This window comes from Crocuta crocuta, unplaced genomic scaffold (genome assembly GCF_008692635.1).
Source record: "Crocuta crocuta isolate KB4526 unplaced genomic scaffold, BGI_CrCroc_1.0 scaffold235, whole genome shotgun sequence".
Classification (NCBI taxonomy): domain Eukaryota; kingdom Metazoa; phylum Chordata; class Mammalia; order Carnivora; family Hyaenidae; genus Crocuta; species Crocuta crocuta.
The window spans coordinates 11,456,933-11,476,045 of NW_027531285.1; the positions used below are offsets into that span (position 1 = coordinate 11,456,933).

At 52.2% G+C, this 19,113-nt stretch overlaps 1 protein-coding gene across 1 annotated transcript in view; it reads right to left on the minus strand.

The window, feature by feature from the left end:
* Positions 1 to 1,082: 1,082 nt before the first annotated feature.
* Positions 1,083 to 19,113, minus strand: part of GDF6 (growth differentiation factor 6) — an 18,606-nt gene continuing 575 nt past the window's right edge. Inside the window, 3 exon segments of the mRNA XM_077771335.1 lie at positions 1,083 to 3,980; positions 3,982 to 4,235; positions 18,971 to 19,111. Of these exon segments, the coding sequence (XP_077627461.1) occupies positions 3,621 to 3,980; positions 3,982 to 4,235; positions 18,971 to 19,111 (755 nt within the window). The 3' untranslated portion in view covers positions 1,083 to 3,620.

The window sequence follows — 19,113 nt, forward strand, 5'->3', positions numbered from 1 at the left end:
CTAAGAAAGAGAAGAGCAAGAGCCTCTTTTTTTTTCTTCCTTTCCCAGGTGATTATCTGTCCCCGAAACCCAGAAGTCAAAATTGCTTTATTAAAAAAATTCCATTTGGGTAAATAAAGCTTATGCAAAATGACCTGCAAACGCAAACCAACATTGTTTCCATAGGAAAATGCTTCTCGCTTTTACACAGACCACTTACAACCAGTCTATTGAAACATAACCTATCGGAAAATTGACCATTATTTTGAGAACCCAAACTCACAAAAGCACACTCAGGCAGTTCCCAAAACCCGCAGAGACTCCGCAGAAACCCAGCAATGACCCTTAACTATGGGGTTTCCTGGGGCAAGCCTAAGCTTAAACAGAACTCGTTGAGCTTTGCAGTCCATACCCACATTTCAGCTTCCCACACCCCCTAGCAGTCACACAATTCACATATTCCAAACCCGCAAGCAGTGCTGGTGGCCTCAGTGACAGCTCACCAACCCCAGGAATCATGACTAATTCCCCACACTGACATTTAGGCACCAGTGGATAGGTGCTGTTGGGGAAGAACTGTATACGGGTTAACGCCTCAGGCTCTACAGTCTGAAAGAATTAGGTTTAAAACCTCAGTGCCACGCCCTGGCTACATGACCACTGACAGGTTGCTGAAACTCTCTGCAACTCAGTTTCCTCACCTGTAAAATGGGGATAAAAATGATACCTATATCATGGAGTTTCTGAGGAGTTTACATGAAACAATGCACACACATCATTGTGCCTGACCTACAGTGAGGGCTCAGCCTTGCACTTGGAGGTATAGCAAGTACGAGCCTGATTTACAGCAAGTGAACAGAGAGATATCTCCTATCTTTTGCTTGCAGTTTGCTATTCATGAAGACAATAGTTACTGACACCTTGGTTGGCTTAAGTAATTTACAGTTTTGGGGCGTCTGGGTGGCTCGATCCATTAAGTGTCCAACTTCGGCTCAGGTCATGATGGCTCAGGTCATGATCTCACGGTTCGTGGGTTCGAGCCCCGCGTCGGGCTCTGTGCTGACAGCTCAGAGCCTGGAGCCTGCTTCGGATTCTGTGTCTCCCTCTTTCTCTGACCCTCCCCTGTTCACACACTCTCTCTCTCTCAGAAATAAATAAAACATTTAAAAATTTTTAAAAAGTAATTTACAGCTTTTTTTCAACATTAAAGAAACCAAGAAAGTCTTGAGATGCTGGAATGAGTTACAGGTTTATCAACATTGTTCTAAGAGTTGACAAGGATTTGGCTTTAATCTGGTGAATGAAAATTCCATGAAGACTCATGGAAGAGTTACGGAGAAAAAGTGCAATGCTCTAAATGATGAACTTTCAAATAACTAGTGCCTTTTCGGACATTCAGTCCCATACTGGACCAAAGTGCCACTGCCAGTAGTTCCTTGAGAAAAATGACTTTTCTAAAAAGATCCATATAAACCAGGCTGAGTGATTAAGGGGGAAAATGAGTTTAATAATACAGTATTAGACTGAGTATCATCCAAGTAAAGTGTACTGTAAAAAATGTTTTGAATATAAAATTGACCTCTGGTAACTTTAGTGTTGTAAATACTTGTATTATAGTGAGGTAGACAGTTTAAAAAAACTCTCCATTAGACAGACTTAAAATTTTGTAATAATATTTAGAAAATGATAACATTATGAAAGAATGAAATATCTGATTAATGCGTAACTTTGTACAACTCGAATATAAACTTTTAAAATATTAGAAACTATAACATTTGAGTGCATATAAGGTTTGTACATTAAGATGAATTGCATGCTGTCCATTTCCCCTTTGCACTTTCAGCCACCTTAAATAAACAAATATATACAGCCTTAACAGAACAACAGTGCATCCAAAGCAAATGTGCATTTTAAATTATTTCTCCTGGCCAAGTCTTTTTCTTTTTTACTTAGCATTTTATATTAGCATTTTTTTTTTATCATCCTCACCGTTTCTTGGACAGTTTATAGTTCTCTGAACCAAACAAGCAATAGGTTTAGATCGAGAGAGAGCAAAATCACTTGGGAAAAACAAAACCTTTTTTTTTTTTTTTAATGGTTGGTACAAGTTCCCTTGTTTAAACCATTTCATGGTCAAAGCTGAGAAGGAAACAAACTCTGCAAAGGGCCTACTTCTGGGCAGTGTTTGAAAATAATACTGGTGCAGGCTGGGGGAAAGTTCATGTTTCTGACAATCTGGGGCTGGGTACTGAAATTGTGTTGTGCTCTCTCCTGCCTCCTTTCGGAAGGTGAATACCGCCCCTGCCTCCTCCCTCACTGCCCCTTCCCCAGCTCCACCCCAAGCTCAATGTAACACTTTGCTCTTTTCACAGTTTCTCATTACGAAGTTTTAAAAACATTGCCTAACTGGTAATTACAATCTGAAACAATGCTTTTGGGGGAGCCCTGGGCTATTGCTGGCTGGTAATCATTCAGGAATGTTAGAGACAGGGGAGGGAACATGGATTTTAAAGAAATCTATGGACACAGGGACCTGTGTGTCCCATTTCGTCCTTCTCTTCCCTGCTTCTGGCCTGCCCCCCATCTCCCCATCCTTCGGTGGGGCCCACGACCACCCCTCCTGACTTCATCCTCTGCTTCTTGGCTCATTTCCCCTCCTCTGCACCTCTTACCTTTGTTATATAGCCCCCCGCCCGGACTCCCGTTTTGTTTAACTGGAGAATCACCTTCCCCTTAAAAGGGGATGTCTGAATTTTGGCAAATTCTGTTCAAAGAAATCAATTAGAAACAGACACCACAGAAGCGTTTTTCCTGGGTCACCTCCAGCCTGGCTAATACACCTCAGTGTCAGCCCCATCAGAGGCAGGCCTTGTGGTTTCTCATTATCCTTCAGGGGGTTCCATTTGGACTCATTCTTGTCATTCCATCCATACCAGTCCCCTTTTCCCCTCCCAGAAAAAGCAACAGAAAAGACCTGAGCCCCCTTGAGTGAGATGTGGGTTGCCAGTTCCCTCTCCTGGGAAAGGCCAGGGCAGCCAGGTATACAAGCAAGTTCTTCTAAAGGTAGGGCCCTTCCTGGCTTTCGTATTCCCGGTGCCAATTCCTCTATTTGAACACCCTCTGCTTGGGAGTTCACAAGGCATAGGCTACGACATGGCCAGAAAACAAAAACAAAAACAAAAAAAACCCCACCTTCTTTACACGGGTAGAAAACAATCAAACCAAGATGTGGTCAAAGGTGATTCTTCCTCCCACACTGTTTCTCTTCCTAAGCTATAAAATTTTCAATCCTCTGAGCGGTTGAGAAACAGGTATACGTCTCCCCGCCCCCCACCTCCTATCAAAACCTGTAAGACACACAAGGAGATCCAAAGCCACAATAATAAAGAGAAAAAAAAAAAAAAAACTAAAGAAATCCTCCTTGGCTTGTTTTCCAGGGTGGCCAGGCGAGGTGTGAAAATCCGTATCTCCCTCTGGGCTGGCAGGTGGAAGGTTCTGGGAAGGCTGAGCTCCCTCCACTCCCATCTGGCTGCACGTCCAGGCTGTTCCCCCACCCTCTGCTTCCTCCAAGGCCAGCTCCTCCTCCGCCTCACTTTAGTCAAGCCTCCCCTGCGGTCAGGGGCCGAGGCTGCAGGACGCCGCTACCTGCAGCCGCAGGACTCCACCACCATGTCCTCGTACTGCTTGTAGACCACGTTATTGCCGGCGTCGATGTACAGGATGCTGATGGGAGTCAATTTGGTGGGCACGCAGCAGCTGGGCGGGGTGGAGCCGGGATCCATGGAGTTCATCAACGTCTGGATGATGGCGTGGTTGGTGGGCTCAAGGTGCGAGCGCAGCGGGAAGTCGCACACGCCTTCGCAGTGGTAGGCCTCGTACTCCAAGGGCGCGATAATCCAGTCGTCCCAGCCCAGCTCCTTGAAGTTCACGTGCAGGGGCTTCTTGCTGCAGCGCAGCCTCGACTTCTTGCCATGCCGCTTGCCGTGGCGGCTGGCGGGGGCGGNCCTGCCACACGTCGAAGACTTCCCAGCCGGCCCGGGGCGCCCCCTGCGGGTCCAGGGTCCGCGCGTCCAGCAGCAGGGGCGACACGCAGGGGAAGAGCTGCACGTGGAGCGGCCCGGCCGGCGGCCCCCAGGGCGCTGCGGGCGCCTGGCGAAAGAGCCGCAGCTCCGCGCCCACCAGCTCTTCTTTGTCTGAGAGCGTGGACACATCAAACAAATACTTCTGTCTCCGGAGAGGAGTGTGCGAGAGATCGTCTGCGAGATAAAAAATAATTACAGTCAGTTTCACTTAAGGGGGGAGATCAGTCCGGTGCTCTGCGGCCGCCCCGGGAGGAAAAGGGCGGGGAGCGGGGCCGGCCGGCTGGGAGTCCAGCTCGGCCAGCCCGGGGCCTGACCCCCCGGGCTCCCCGCCTGGCCGGTGCGCAGCTAGGGGAGGGGGAGCATCAGGGCAGGCCCCCCCCTCCTCCCTGTCAGCCCGGGACTCCCAGGGCGGAAGTCGGTGGCTGCCTGCGAGGCGGCCTCCCGGGTTTTCCCCCAGGAGCCTACGTAACCACTAATGTGCCTTTGTGGTCGTGGGCCTGGGCCGCGCTTCCCCCTAGACCTCCTTTCGGCCGGCTGGCTCGTTCTCATCATTCACGTCTCGGTTAAAATGTCGCCTCCAACGGGAGGCCATCTTCGACCACCCTGACCTAAAGTAGCCTCCCTTGGTCACTATCACAGGACCCTGGCTTATTATCTTCCCGGGCACTTAGCACTATCTACAAAGACCTCGTTTATACTTGTCTCTTTATTGGTCTTTCCCAGCAACACCCTGCGCCTCTCCACTGGCCCATAGGAGCTAGGACCGTGGCGTGACCATCTTGCTCGCCACAGCCGGTACAGCTGTGCCCGCTGGAGAACAGGTCAATAAGTGAGGAACTTCTGGAGCAGCTATTCACACTCTGGGTGCCCATTATAATCATCCAGAGGATTTAAAAATTACCAGTGCCAGGGCTTGCTTTAACCAATTGCATCAATATCTGAGGACAGCTCCTGGGTACAGGGGTTTTGTTAGTTCAGTTGCTTGTTTTTGTTTGTTTTTAAGCTCCAAAATTATTTGAAGATGTAGTCCTAGTTTAGACTCACTGATCCGGGGGGAGGGGGGGGGGAGATGTTGCTGCCCATTAGCTTTGCTGAAGCATTTAGGCCCAACACAAAGCTGACAGAAGGAAGATGGGCTGTGTGATCTGGTCCGTCCTTCCTTCCTTCCTTCCTTCCTTCCTTCCTTCCTTCCTTCCTTCCCTCCTTCCTTCTTTCCTACCTTCCTTCCTTCCTTTTTCAAATTCACCAACCATCTTAACAACAAACAAAAGAGCAATGAAGCTTTCAGAAGTCTGCAGGGGGACAAATGAACAGACACACACACCAGGCATCTACCCATTGAGAAGATCCCTCAGCCAAAGAGAAATACACCAGTAAGGAGAAAACCTCTCTCTCTCTCTCTCTCTCTCTCTCTCTCACACACACACACACACACACACACACACACACACAGTGACATTCTCCCTTCCACCCACCCACCCAACTTGAAATCTTCTTGTTTTGCAACTCATCTTGAAGATTAAGTTTTCGTTACAAATAAGAAAAAGAGATTTGGGGCACATGATGGCAGGGGGTGGGTGGCGAGAATAACAAGCTTTTAAAATCCAAGACGAATTCTTTGGGACCAAGGCACAACTTGACTTCTTTTTTGATGCATTTGTGCATTAAGCCAACCCCACTTCAATGTGCAAGGCGGAAAGCTAACCAGATTTTCCTGGGCTGCCTTCTCATAAAATATTTACAACCCAGCAAATACAAAAATCCCCAAAGCCCCCAGCTTTCCCCAGAAGCTAGTAAAGTTTGGTTCTATTTCAATAGTGAAAGCGTCCCTGGGTCCTGGGTCCGACCCTCCCTTCCTATCCAGATGTAGCCCCAGGGCACTGGATCCGGAGCCTCGGCCACACCCAGTCCCCACTCTGGGCTGACTGCAAGGCTGACTACCTCACTCTAAGGCACAAGTCCCGACCTGAGATGGAGCTGTGGGAAGGGTTAGAGAGGTGAAGAGGGAAAAGCTGCTGGAGGCGGTTGATTTATGGAAGCCAAGACCTTCAAACCGACCAGGGTCACATTAAAATCAGTGGGAACTCAGCACACTTTCTTCTCCTCCTTTAAAGAAACCTGCGTCTGACAATCCTCAGCCACCACCCAGATCTCTGGACCTATTGCCTTAGGCGTCACTTTCTTGCCTCTCATATTTCTCTCTCCCCAAACTAAGGATGTGATGAGATGGACAAACAGAAGGCATTTGCTGCACCAGCTACATATTGTGACAGCTGATGTATTTTTCATCCTTACTTTATCCACAAGCACAGAGCAGTTCTGTAAGGTAGATAATCATTGTTCCCATTGTACAGGTGGGAAAACCAAGGTTTGGAGAAAATAAGTTAATTTCCAAAGTCTGACAGCTAGTAGGTGGTGACATTGAGATCCAAACTTAGGTCTTTTTAATTCCAGATTTGGAGCATTTAGCCCCTAAACCCCATTGCCTCTCCATTATAGTCCAGGTACTAGAGTTTAAAAGCAACCAGGAATGGCTGGGGTAAGAAATGGGGGATACAGTCCAAACTTTATTTGCAGGGCTTGCTAGAAATAAAACATAGACTCCCTGCGGAAATCATTTCTATCTCTGCTTGCAAAACTCTCGAGACAATTTGTCACTGGCTGGAGAGCATAGGAAGGTGTAAAGGGTAATGATTTATTTGTTTCTCTCTTGTGAAACATGGAGAAATCAGCTTGTTTTGTTTCTACTCATTTTTTTTTTTATGCGGGCTAATGCTTAGTCTGCACAGCTGAATCACTTTTCTCTAGTCCTCAAGAATGGTCAAAACAGAGGAAAGCGTCTGTAGAGAGAGGGCTCTACTGATTGTGCAGCCCTGGGATTTCTGATGGTCTGTCTAGCAAGATCAGCCAGCTCTTAATCTTTCCAGAACTCAGGGCTTCAGTCTAACTTGTTCCTTTCTCTTTCCATAGCAGCTTGAACAGCCTCACCTGCATCAGTGTGGACTCCCTTGCCCACAGATGCCTACTTAGATACACTCTTAGGAGGACAAACCCAATGAAGAAGCTGCCCAGGCCCTTGAAGGAGGCTCTGGGCTAGTTGGGCAAGAGCTCTGAGGTTCAGGTACCACTGTAGAGTGGTAGCTCTCAAGGCCACTCAACCTGTAGAGGTCCCTAAATCTGCACCATGCGCACCATACAGCATCACACTTGTTAGAAATGCAAACTCTCTTCGGCTCCAGAGGTTTGTTGTGGTGCCCAGAAAATGCATTTTTCTGAAGCTCCCAGGCAATGCTGATTCTGCCCGTCTGGGGTCCCACTTTAAGAATCATTAATCTAGATGACTATGTCCCTGTGGCTCCTTAGAGTCCCCACCATGTGGGGTGGGGCGCCATTGCAGGTGAGGCAAAACAGGGTCCTCCAGGTCCACCCAGGGCACAGTCTAAGGTGGCACTCACTAGAACCAAGTCACTCTTCCTCCTCCCGGCTCCTTTTTGCCCCCCCCCCCCCCCCCCCNCCCCCCCCCCCAGCCACCCCCATATTTTTGGTACTCTTTCAGCCACGTGTACTCTCCCTGGGTCTCCAGAACCTCTAACCCCTTAAAAGAGGGTCCAAGAAGGTGGCTTCTCTGTGCAGCTCTACTACAGACCACATTCCCCACCTGTCTGGACCTGCTCTGGGGCCATGCATCACAGAAATAGCCCAGAGGAGGCATCTGACCTGGGGAGTACACACACCACCACCCCCTGTGACCCTGAAGACGCTCGGCCTGCTGACCTGGCATCGGAAAGCGTGGCCCTGCTGCCGTGGTCACCTGTAGGTAGGAAACCAACACTTGACACTCCCTTCCACCAGCCTCCTCTCCCACAAAGTCCTATATGAATGAAGGCTGATACCATCAAATGACCCTCTCTCCCATCCCCCTCATGAGAAACACACACCTTCCATTCTGTTTGTGGTGGTGCTTTCTTACATCCTGGGAGGGAATCCTAAGCTTTTGGCCTTCAAATTGAAATCAATCAGTAATCATGGGAACTTTTAATTTTGCTTTTTAATTTGCATGGACCTGGTTTGTTATAGCTTAATTCAGGCTCCAGTTAACTCAGTGTTTGTTGAGTGTTACACGTACAGACCTTTCAAGTTACGATTGCTGGATTTGTGCCTATCAGCTTTCCCAGATGGGTGGATGGAGGACGGAGGGGGAGGGGAGGGAGATAAGGAGAAGAAACAAACCGTCTGCATAGTTGAAGAAAAGTCTTCATAGGTAGGTCAGCCTTTTCTGAGTTAAGAGGACACTGGTAAAGGGCTGAGGACACCTCAAACGTGCACACCTAGTGCAAACGATTTTAAAAGGATCAAGACAGATGAAGACACGAGGAAAAACGAATCACTTGCAAGGCAGGGACTATAATGCCCATTTTAAATGAGAAAGCTGGCCTAGAAAGGTAAAAGTCATCAGTGCCGGGTCGTGGTCTCAGTACGTGGCTGGAGGGAGCTAAGAAACAAACACCAGATGGGAAAGGAAAGGTTGCCCACAGCACCAAAGACCGAACACCCAAGAACCTGAGCGGCCTGGGCCTGGGCCTCCAGGCGGCAGAAAATGCGCCCCGAGGATCCCCCCGGGGCCACTGACGCCGGGGGGCCACCCAGTGGAGAGTTTCTGGAAACCCGCAATTTCATTTGGTTTGGGGCGAAAAGCGCCCGCACTGCATTTTTTCCAAGACATTCCTGAGATAGGTACACAGCTTGAGGTCGCACTTCAGAGTCCTTGCAGGGATTCTTGGTCACTCGCCCAGGCACCCTTCCAGGTGCCCCCCGCGGCTCCCGCTCTCTGCTCAGTGCGCGCCGGGCTCTCGTCCTTTGAATTTGAGGTGACCCGAGGGCCCCACTCGCCTCCACCCGACACCCCGACACGAGTCCCGCCACACGTCCTCTGACCGCACAGATCCCATGACTAGGCGGGGACGGAAAGCCGAGATGATAGTGGGCTTTCCCACCCCCACTTCCCTGGGGGGGGGGGGATGGAAGGGGCGAGATAGTCACCCATCTTTACAACTAAAACTCCAGACGTCTTTGCAGCTAAGCCTCTCCCTCAACCCCCTCATTTTTCAGCCAAGAGCAGCACGGAACGCGTACGCGGCGCGCCTTTGTGGCCGCAGGTGCTCGTGGCTTTGATGGCCTCTGTCCCTGAATCCTCACCGCGGGCGGATGAGACCTGTTCTACTTTACACTCATTTATGGATGTGGAAACGGGTTCTACGCGGTATCTTCACTTGCCCAGCGCCTCGCAACTAGTAAAGGACAGGAACTGAAGGCCTTAATTCCATCCAAGGTCCTCGGACCTGCGGCCATGCCTCTTCTAGGGCACCCACTGGGCGGTGGAGCAGAGGGAGGAAAGTCTCACACAGATTCATCACCAATGCCGTCAATTCAAGGCGAGCTGGGTTCCCCAAGAAATTTTTCCTTTGCTTGTAAGATCTCCAAGCAGGGATTTCATGGTTAGATTCGAAGTCACTCGTTCCCTAGGTTCTTGGCTTCAGCACTGCCTGAGGTGCCAAAGTCCACAGCTTAGAAATACAGTCAGATAGGGGTGCCTGGGTGGCTCATTCGGTTGAGCCTCCGGCTTCGGCCCAGGTCATGATCTCACAGTTCATGGGTTCGAGCCCCGCGTCGGGCTCTGTGCTGACAGCTAGCTCAGAGCCTGGAGCCTGCTTCGGATTCTGTGTCTACCTCTCTCTCTGACCCTCCCCTGCTCATGCAGTCTCTCTCTCTCTCTCTCTCTCTCTCTCAGAAATAAATTTAAAAAAAAAAAGAAATATAGTCAGATGTACAGGTTGAGTAAAAATGAGCCACCAGCCCTCTCTCCTGGGGTGTGAAGGCCTCTGAGTAGTTTGTGCTCCAACGATTCCTGTCTCCTGGGATGTGAGCATCCTCCTGTATTCTTGTCCTGAATCCTGCCTCTGTCAAGATTCCTCGCAAACTGCTGATCTCACTAAGCCTCCTCACTGAGGGGCAGACTCAGGAGGCCATCCACACAATTCACCCTCCACAGGGTACACTTGGTTGACCATCCAGAATAGAAATCACAAGAGCGAACGCTATCTCCTGTGCGTGATCTAAATTCTTGTAACTCATTTAAGCCTCAAAAGTAACTATGGAAAAGAAAAGGGCATCACTAGTATGCTCATGTTATGGACCAGAAAGCTTAAAATGCAGATTGCTGAATGGTCACTAGCCATTCATGCAGTGTGGTTCCAATGTCCATGCCACCGCCTTGGACATCCAAGCCCTTGATCTGTGTCTGGTAGAAACCCGGAAGGCTCCTGCTTTTTCACACAGCCCGTGCCTGGGGAAGGCATCACTCTCTAGTCTCTTAAGAGTAAATCACTTCCTAAACAGCAGAACTGAAGGGATGTTAACAGTTGGACTTTTGAAAGAGAACTTAACAGGGAAACAATTCTCTCATCTACAACATGAGGATCACATCAGCTCACAGAGTCACTGAGGGAGGGGTGGCAAATGAGAAGAGTAGGAAAGACATTTATCTGAAGATGCCTGCAAATGTTAGTTACTACTGACAATGTGGGATTAGCACAAAAATCTAGAGTCTAAGAGACTAGATTTGAATCCTGACCAGTGACTTATTGGCTGGGTGACCTTGGGTACTCTAGGGCATGTAATGACTCCCAGCATCATATGCCTCATCTTGTAAAATGGGAGAGCCACCCCCCACTTGGCAGAGTCATTGTAAAAGTCAGAGTCAAGGCAGCCAGGGCCAGCTGCACATGACACACAGAAGCACCCAATGAATACAGCCAAGATTACTGTAACCACCTGCATCCGAGTAGGCAGAAGATGCACCTGTATTCCTCTTGGCCTTCTTTGAGGAGATGCAGTCCAACGATTTCCGCAGGATTTCTAAAAGTGAGTGGAGGAGAGGTATGGGGTGGAGGAGAGCAGCAGGGGCTTCCAGCTCCTATTCATCTGAGGTCCAGTGAGGGGCAGGGACTATAGGAAGGCCTCACTCCCATCACATCGACCCTTCTCAGTGCTCCTGGCATTATGTCCTCCACCACTGAGCTCCCTCTCAAACCTCCAGGTGAGAAGCCAACCTCCAATCCAGAATCTCATCAAAGATAGGTCTCTCCCTGCAGGTTCTCTCCTCTGTGGGCTCAGGGCCAGTGCCAGCCCATAGGCCAACCCTGGCATTTGGCTCCTGGCTGGTCAGACCCAGCTCAGACAGGCCTGGGGGTTAGTCATCTTGCCCTGCCCCTCGCTTTGGAGCCCTTCTGCGGGGCATGATCTGTCATGAGGATGATGTTCCCAGTGTTCTTCACCTGGCAAAGGGCCAGGCACATTTGGTGAGGGAGACGGGGTGTAGCAATGACCAAGGCCCAGCCACTGAGTCACCTGAGAAGGCCCTGTAGGTGTGTGTGTGTGTGTGTGTGTGTGTGTGTGTGTGTGTCCTCACCACACAGCCATCCATCTAGCTTCTCTCCATCTAGCTTCTCTCTTGGGTTCCCCAGTGTTTCCTCCAATAGTCAGCCCAGACTTTGTCAGTTTGTTTTCCCCCTTTCAAAGACCAGAGAGGCCTAAGGCAGGTCCTCCACGGAATCTCCAGAGGCTTTTCCAGCCTCTCTCCCATGCCTGGCTGACCAGCGCCTTCCTCCCTGCAAAGAGTCTGGGCCTTGTAAACCCCACACGGTTCAGCAGGTCTGGTGGCCCATGAGGATACCACAGAGAAGTCCCAGTGTTAGCACACAAAGCTTGGGCTCAACGTGAAGCAAATTGAGGGTAGGAGGGGAGGGAAGGCGAACCCTGAATGTCACCCAACTGAACTTTGAACTTCGTGCATCCTTGGAGCCTCAGCACAGACTTCAATGGCAGCAAGGCGAGGTTCTGGCGGGAGTTTTGCCGGCCAGCCCTCTCCCTGGAGCGCTGGGCACTGCACATCCCCAGCAGGACTCCGAAAGTCAAGAAGCTTCAAAGAGACTCCTTTTGTTCTCTCAGATGAAATGGATTCGCTTGTAAAATGATGTCCAAGGACTTAGTCGTGCAAACCCCCTTGGCTACGAGTTCTTGAGTTCAAGAGCCAGAGATTCAAAGCCAAGATCAAGACCACTTCACCAGCATCTCTTTTCACTACAGTCTCACCCTGGGCTCCCCAAACCTTAATTTGACATCGCTGCAGATGAAATCCAAATGGAAACTCGGTGCTGTTCCCTTCCGCTGTAGCCTCTCTCCCCAACTTTCTGCTGAGTCGTCCGCAGGTCACTGCCCTTCTCTTGGAGCTGCGTGCACAGGGCCTGGACGCGGGTTATGTGCCAGGGGCCACCCTCGCTGCCCTAGTGACCAGTAGGGTCACTGGGAGCCCACTGGAGTGACACAGGCCCAGGCTTGGCCGGGAGGATGAATTGCCACGTGAACCAGCCTTCCCTGTTGGAACATGATCGGGCCGTTTGACTAGACAGTTTTGAGATCAAAAGTAGAAGAAAAGGTTCCACTTTATTTGGCTTCTCCCCCTGACCAGTTCTCGGGTTGCAAGTGTGGAGAGGGGTTCCAACTGGCGTGTTGTGTGGACAGGACAGGACCTTCAGCATTCAGGGGTCCTGCGGAGGAGAAACCTCAACGGTGTGTCTTCTTTAAAGTGTTGGGATCGTGGAAACTGCTCCACTGCGTTCACCTTGAGCTGACTTCCAAACTAACGTCGCAGCAAAATGAGATTCGCTGTGGCAGCTACGGACCATAGTCTAACACCATTCAATTTCCCTCCCCACGGGGCGTAGGAGCGACAGTTCTGGGGGAGTGGGATGAAGGCTGGACCAACTTGCAAAGCCAGATTTGCAAAGCCGGCGCAAGGATTCTCTTTGGTTCTTAAGTTATTTAGGGAAGATACGGGGTAGGGGGCCGTTAAACCACCCGAGATCCCAAAGCCACCCCTCCGCGCAGCTCCTGCCCCCACTTTCTGCTCTGNCTTCTCACCCCACGCGGGCCCGACCCTCTGCCCCCAGCAGCGCTAATGGACGGTCCTGGAAGGCAGAGAACAGCAACCCTGGAACCCATTAGGCCCACGAGGACCTATTTAATTCCTGTAAACAGAAAGCACCACTTAACTGCCATTGAGCTTAAAGCCAGGGCTTTAAAGGGAGACGGGGGTAGGGTGGGGAGAGGCAGGAAGAGAGGTGGTTGATGCCAAGCAACGAAATGACGCGGAGGATGCACATTCCCGCTTGCCACACCGCGCGGCCTCCGCTGGGATACTGTCCCCGGATCCGGAGAGCATCCTTTGACCAGGGTTATTCTATACGCGAGGGCTTATTGAACTAATGCCCTTCGCTTTCCTTAAAAGCCCCCAGGGGTTATTGTTGATTTGCTCTGCGTCGTTTAAAGCACGCAGCAGGCCTGGCAGGAAACAAAAGTTTTCGTTCTGCCCCATCTGTCATATCATCTTTCTCCCACCCCTCTCTCCTCGCGTTCTCTTCTCCTTCTACCCACAGCACCCCCAGGAAGACGACGCCAGTCGCCAGGAGGTGTGCCGCCAGAACTCAGAGAACTGCGACTGGGGAGAAAAAAAAACCGGTTGCGTTAGGACCTCCATCTATGCAACGCCCGCATTCCCCGCGGGTCCGGGCGACGCGCAAACGCTCAGGTCGCAAGGGGGAGGGTTCATGTCTTCTTTCAGCCTGCGGAAGGGATCTCAAGGCCTGTCGCGGGCTGGCACTTAGGTAACTTGGGTTTTTTGGTGTGGAGGAAAGACAAGGATGTTTGGGCACGTTTTTTCGATCCCCTCCCCCACCAGCAACTCTATCGCGCAAACTCCCAGAGGCCAAGAGCCTCCCGCGCTGGGGAAAACGTTCAGTGTCCCTCTCAAATGAGCCTCCCCTGCAGAGGAAGCTCGCCCAGAATTCGGGCCCCACTTGCACTCCCGCTGCAGAAGACACTAGGTGTTCTTAGCTTACTTGCTAAAGCGGCCCTCGTAAGAGTCTCCTAAGGCCTTAGGGCCTTAGGGAAGGGGGTGACAGTAACTGATATTTAACAGCAAGCCAATGACTTAGGTGTTTGTGGCTTGTGGGCTTTAAAATGTTTTAATCATTCCAGCCAGAAGAGAGAAACCACCTTCTTCTTTAAGGCTTCCTTCCCTCACCCTCCGCCTTTTCCCAGGACCTTCCAGTCCACCCGCCACTGGTAGAAGATCACGAACCTGGACAGCAGTGCAGACCCCACGCGGCTGCTCACGCGGGCGCGCCCTCACGCGCACACTCTGAACGCTCAGCAATCCTTTTCCAAGGCTGTTCCCTCTTTCCGGGGAAATAAAGCCTAGATTGGAACCTTCTGCCGGCTTCCTCACTTGGCCGTCTGGTCTGCATTAGTGTTTTTATAAGGGACTCAAACAAATCGAATACAAGGTCACCAAATAATTAACAGTTGTGAATTCCCTCCATCCCCATTAAAATACTTCCCTGCTTATATTTCATTTTCCGTTTGCCAACGACAACAGGGTTGGGGCAAAATCGCTGCTGCGTTGATTACGCCGCTCTGCGGCCCAGGTCCACCCGGAAACTCGCCGTTCTGCGTCAACACGCAGTCCGCGACAAACGGCAATCGCGAGGGAATTCTGCAGCTCTGAGAATGGCCTCCCCGCAGCCGGGCTCTCCCCATAATTGTCCTAACCGGCCCTCTGATAATGGAGACCCAGAAGGTAAACCAAGAAGGCGACAATCCACGACAGACTTTCCAGCGATTCATTTCTAGGGTGTCAAGCTCCCCAAGGATGTTCCGATCTCAGTTTTGGTCTTTATCTGTTCCTTACCGCGGGTTATCTGAGAAGGCTATTGTAACAACAACAACAACTGGGAGAATTTTTTTTTAAGTCTTATTTCCAAATCATCTGGAAACCAAACTCACAGCAGTATTCCTAGACTCATTTTGCTTTCTTCCAAAACCAAGGGGGAGGTTTTCCCCCCTTGTTTCTGTAGCATTTCTAACTACATAAGCTGAAAGTTCAAGGTTTATTTCTCTCTTTCTCTCGTCCTCTATCTCTCAGCCATGTTGAATTCATAGAAGTTCTAACTGTCTGTCTTTCCCAGGCCCCAGAGCTCCAGTACTAGTGGCTTCTTAATGGTTACATCACGTGCTAATTGTAATTTCTCCATATCCAGCCTGATCTATTCTGATTTTATGACTGCACTAGCACAAACGTGCAGACAGTTTCCATCTTTGTGGATCCAAAACCAAAGCACAACATGCAAGAATTTGTAAAGATCAGGGATAACATGATTTGTGCCTTTACAGAGACTACAAAGCACAACACAGATTCAGATCCTCAAATCCAAAGATCTGCTCCAACTCCAAATCGGTTCTTAGAAATCACAGAAGAATATTAGACCGGGTGGCAAATCCTGCCCCCCCCCTTTTTTGATTCCTGCTTCCTGCCACCATCGTTTAGAAACTTTCTCACCCCTTACCCTTACCCTATCCATGTAGTGCCACGTCAAGTAGGCAGGATCTAGAATTGGATATGTGCTTCACTCCTCACTCTGTGTGACCTTAAGCAACTTGCTTAACCTCTCTGTCTTCCTTAATTCACCTGTAAAACAGTGTTTATAGCACTTTCCCCAGGGGTTGTTGTTAGAATTAAATGAAATAATTCAAGTAATAGATTTTAGCACAGTACTTGGTATGCAGTAAATGCTCAATATATGTTGGCGATTATTATCACCCCTTGATGTTCGGAGAGCAAACCAAAAGGAGGGACTTTTCTTTTTTTTTAAGGTTGCAATAAAGTCTCTTCATTAGGTGTCTGTATGGGGTGGGGAGAAGGTGGTGAGGGGTGAGGTAACAGAGATCGCGCTATCTTTATAGACCAAAGCGCTCTTCATTCACGTCCGACCGAATTTATCCCTACTCGCCCACTCTTAATCGCAAGCTTGAAGGGTGACTCGAGGTTCCAGTGGTTCCCGGGTGAATGAGGCTTTTTACAAATACTGTGCGTAAGTAAGGAGTTCTTGCCTCCTGGACCGGCTTCAGGACGCCTTCCATTTTCTTTGCTCCTCCTCCTGAGGGACCCCTGCTGCTCCAAGCCAAGCCTGCCGCCCTCGACGGCGATCTAAACATCCCCGAGGCAAGGCGCCAAGTCAGCGCGGCCCGCGCGGCTCTCTGCCCGGCCGCTGCTCTCTCCTACTTGCCCGGCCATCCACGGGTTGGGGGAGGGGATGTAGGAGGGTTTGGCGCGGTTCAGAGTCCCCACGTGAGAGGGGCGGAAGTCCTCGCCAGGAGCCGGAGATGCGCGGCTGGCGGGTCCCTTCCATCACGGGAGACTAGACACCGTTTGATGTGTTATGACATGAACCCTCAATTAGATCGCTGAGTTGAAACACTCCAATCAGGGGCCCGATGCTAAGCAAGCCCCGGAAGGTCCAGCCCGAGGTCACCGCCGGTGACACATCAAATCAAAATCAGTGAGAGGGAAAGTGAGGCTTTCCCTTTATCAAGCTGGCGCTGTAGCCCGCAACACAGCCCCTCCCCTGCGCGCCCCCGCCGGCCGCGAGCTCCGCACGCCTTCGCCCCCGAGCGGCGTGCGCCCAGCCGCACAGCCTTCCCAGTCAGCTAACTGCCTTTCTTTGCGTTTTCTGGGAACCTGAGAGAGCGGAGGAGACCGCGCCTTCGAAGCTGCGGTCCAAGCGGTCACTCCGCGTCTCCTCCGGCTGGGGACCGCGTTCCAGAGTTGGAGCCGACGTCTGGATCTTGGTCCGGCTAGCCTGGAGACCTGGCTAGGGAACAGAGGCCCCCAGGCCTGGGCGTGCAGCCAGTCCCTTTCCCTACCTCTGGCGCCCGGGGCGCCCAATGCGGTGCGCGGGGTGGGGTGGGGAGGGGGCTGCAGCGCCAGCAAAGGTGAAAGGAGCCCGCGTCTGCGCGGGACCTGCACCCCCCGAGACCTCCCACTCCCGCCTGCACGCCGCAGGCTTCGGTAGACATCTCCCAACAGCCTGCAGGGTCCCTTGGTCCCGGGCCAAACTCGGAGGGCGCAGCTAACGAGTTAGGGGGTGCCTGCTTGGGGGAGGGGCGGAGACTCTTGCCACTTCCTTTGGGAAAAAGAAAACAGGCGCCCAACCGCCCGCCAGCCTGGACCTCCGGGATTTCTTCCCCTGGGGAAAGCCTCTTAAGCAATTTTCCCTGAGTTTCTTTGGTCTCTCCACCAGGGAAGTGTAGGGTAGTCTTTGACTAGGGTAGCAGGGAAGGCGGGCGGTAAACAGGATTTGGAGGGAGGGAGACAACGGAGGCAGGGAGAAGACTGGGTGGGGGGAGGGGGCGAGCTGCGCTGCAAACACCGAGGTTGGGGATCCAGTTGCAGCGCTACGAAGAAGCCACGTGTATCTGCAAAGGTGACTTTAGTAGTGCTAAAATCACCATAAACTAGCCGGCGTTAATTTGCCGCCTGGACCTTTCAGCAGCTCATGAACCCCGCTGACCTCGGCTGCAGCAGCGAATCCAGCGTGGGTAGGATCCCTGGTCTGCAAGGAAGGCGGCTGCAAGGGTGGAGGCTGGGGTCTGAAGCCCGGGACGAGCCCGGGGCTCCGGGGCGGTTAGCCTTCTCGGAAAAGCTCCCAAGACGTGCGTGTACCCAGGGCAGGCCGAGCGAAGCAGCCCTGTCCGCCTGAACCCTGGCGCTCCCCAGTTCCTGAGCGACCCCGCTTTCACTGACCTGGAAGTGGGAGGCGGGGAACCTGTCAAGGCCGCGGAGCTAAGTCTGGGCAGGACGGTGGAGTGGATAGCTGCCTAAATCTTTTTTTTTTTTTTTAACCCCCTTCCTTCTTTCTTCTCGACCCCTACCTCCCCTTTCCCTTTTCTCCCTTCCTTTCCCGTCTCCTTCCACGTTACTGTCTCCCCTCTTTAGGATCTGAGTTCCTGGTGCCTGTGGATCCCCCCTCGGTTTCTGGGGCCATGGGGAGCGCGAGGTTCTCTTGAATGCACTCACCACGTGGACCGTCGCGCGTGGCAAGGAGCTGGCGCACGGGTTTCCGCAGGCACCCGCCCCTGTACCCACGCCCTCAGAAGGGACCAGGAATAGGGGCCCTGAGAGAAGCTCAGAGAGGAGCGATGCCTGGCTGGGGAAGGTGGATGAACACATGCGTGCACCCATACCCACAAACCCCAAACTTAGTTGCCCTGCCCCTGCCCCGCCCGGCCAGTTGCGGGCAGCTGCCTTAGCAGAAAAGACTCGGTTACCGCCTCCGAGCAGTCGAGAGAGCGCTGCAGGAGCAAAAACGCCCGAGGGCGTGGGGCTCCCACCGGACTCCCGATCCCCCCACATCCAGCGCAGGGGTGAGGTGAGACCCCTTGCTGCGGCTGAGTCTGGGCAATGCCAGACGCCGCTCCAGGACTCGCTCCTCGGACCGCCGGACTCGCTGCTGCCGGCCGTTCCCAGAGCGGACGGGAGCTCGCGGCTTTGCAAGGCTCACGCGCGCCCCAGAGCCCTCCCGCTCGGCCGCCGCAGCTCGGGCCTGGCACCGCGCACCGCGCACCACCCGAGGCCCGGGGGCAAGGACGCCGTCAGCCCCCGCCGCGTCCCCTCTCCAGACCCAGGGATTCGCCTGCCACCTCCCGTCCTCCACGCTTCCTCCACCAGCCGCCAGACGAGCGGCCACCGCGCTGCTTTCTGCAAAAGACAAGAGAAAGAAGGAAGGAAGAGGGAGAAAGGAAGGAAGCGGGGAAAGGAGGGTTGCAAACTGGAATCAGATCTGCAGCCGCATTCACGAACGTACTCGGGCTAGAGAAGAACAGTTTAAGAACAGAAAGGGGGAGGTGTCCAGAGCGGGAAGGGAGTTCACACACGCAGCCTCCTGCCGGAGCCGGAGCAGCGCCCGGGCTGCGGAGTTCCAGGGAGAGGAGGGGGCGTCTTCGGTGCCACTTACCTAGTCCCCTGTCTACAAAGCTAGTGATCGTATTAGCCGACTTGGAAGACTGGAAAAAGCTGGCGTTGATGCCCAGCTTCTCGGCGATGGAGTACGTCCTGTAGATTGACAGCATGTAGTCGTGCGGCACGACGCGGGGGCCC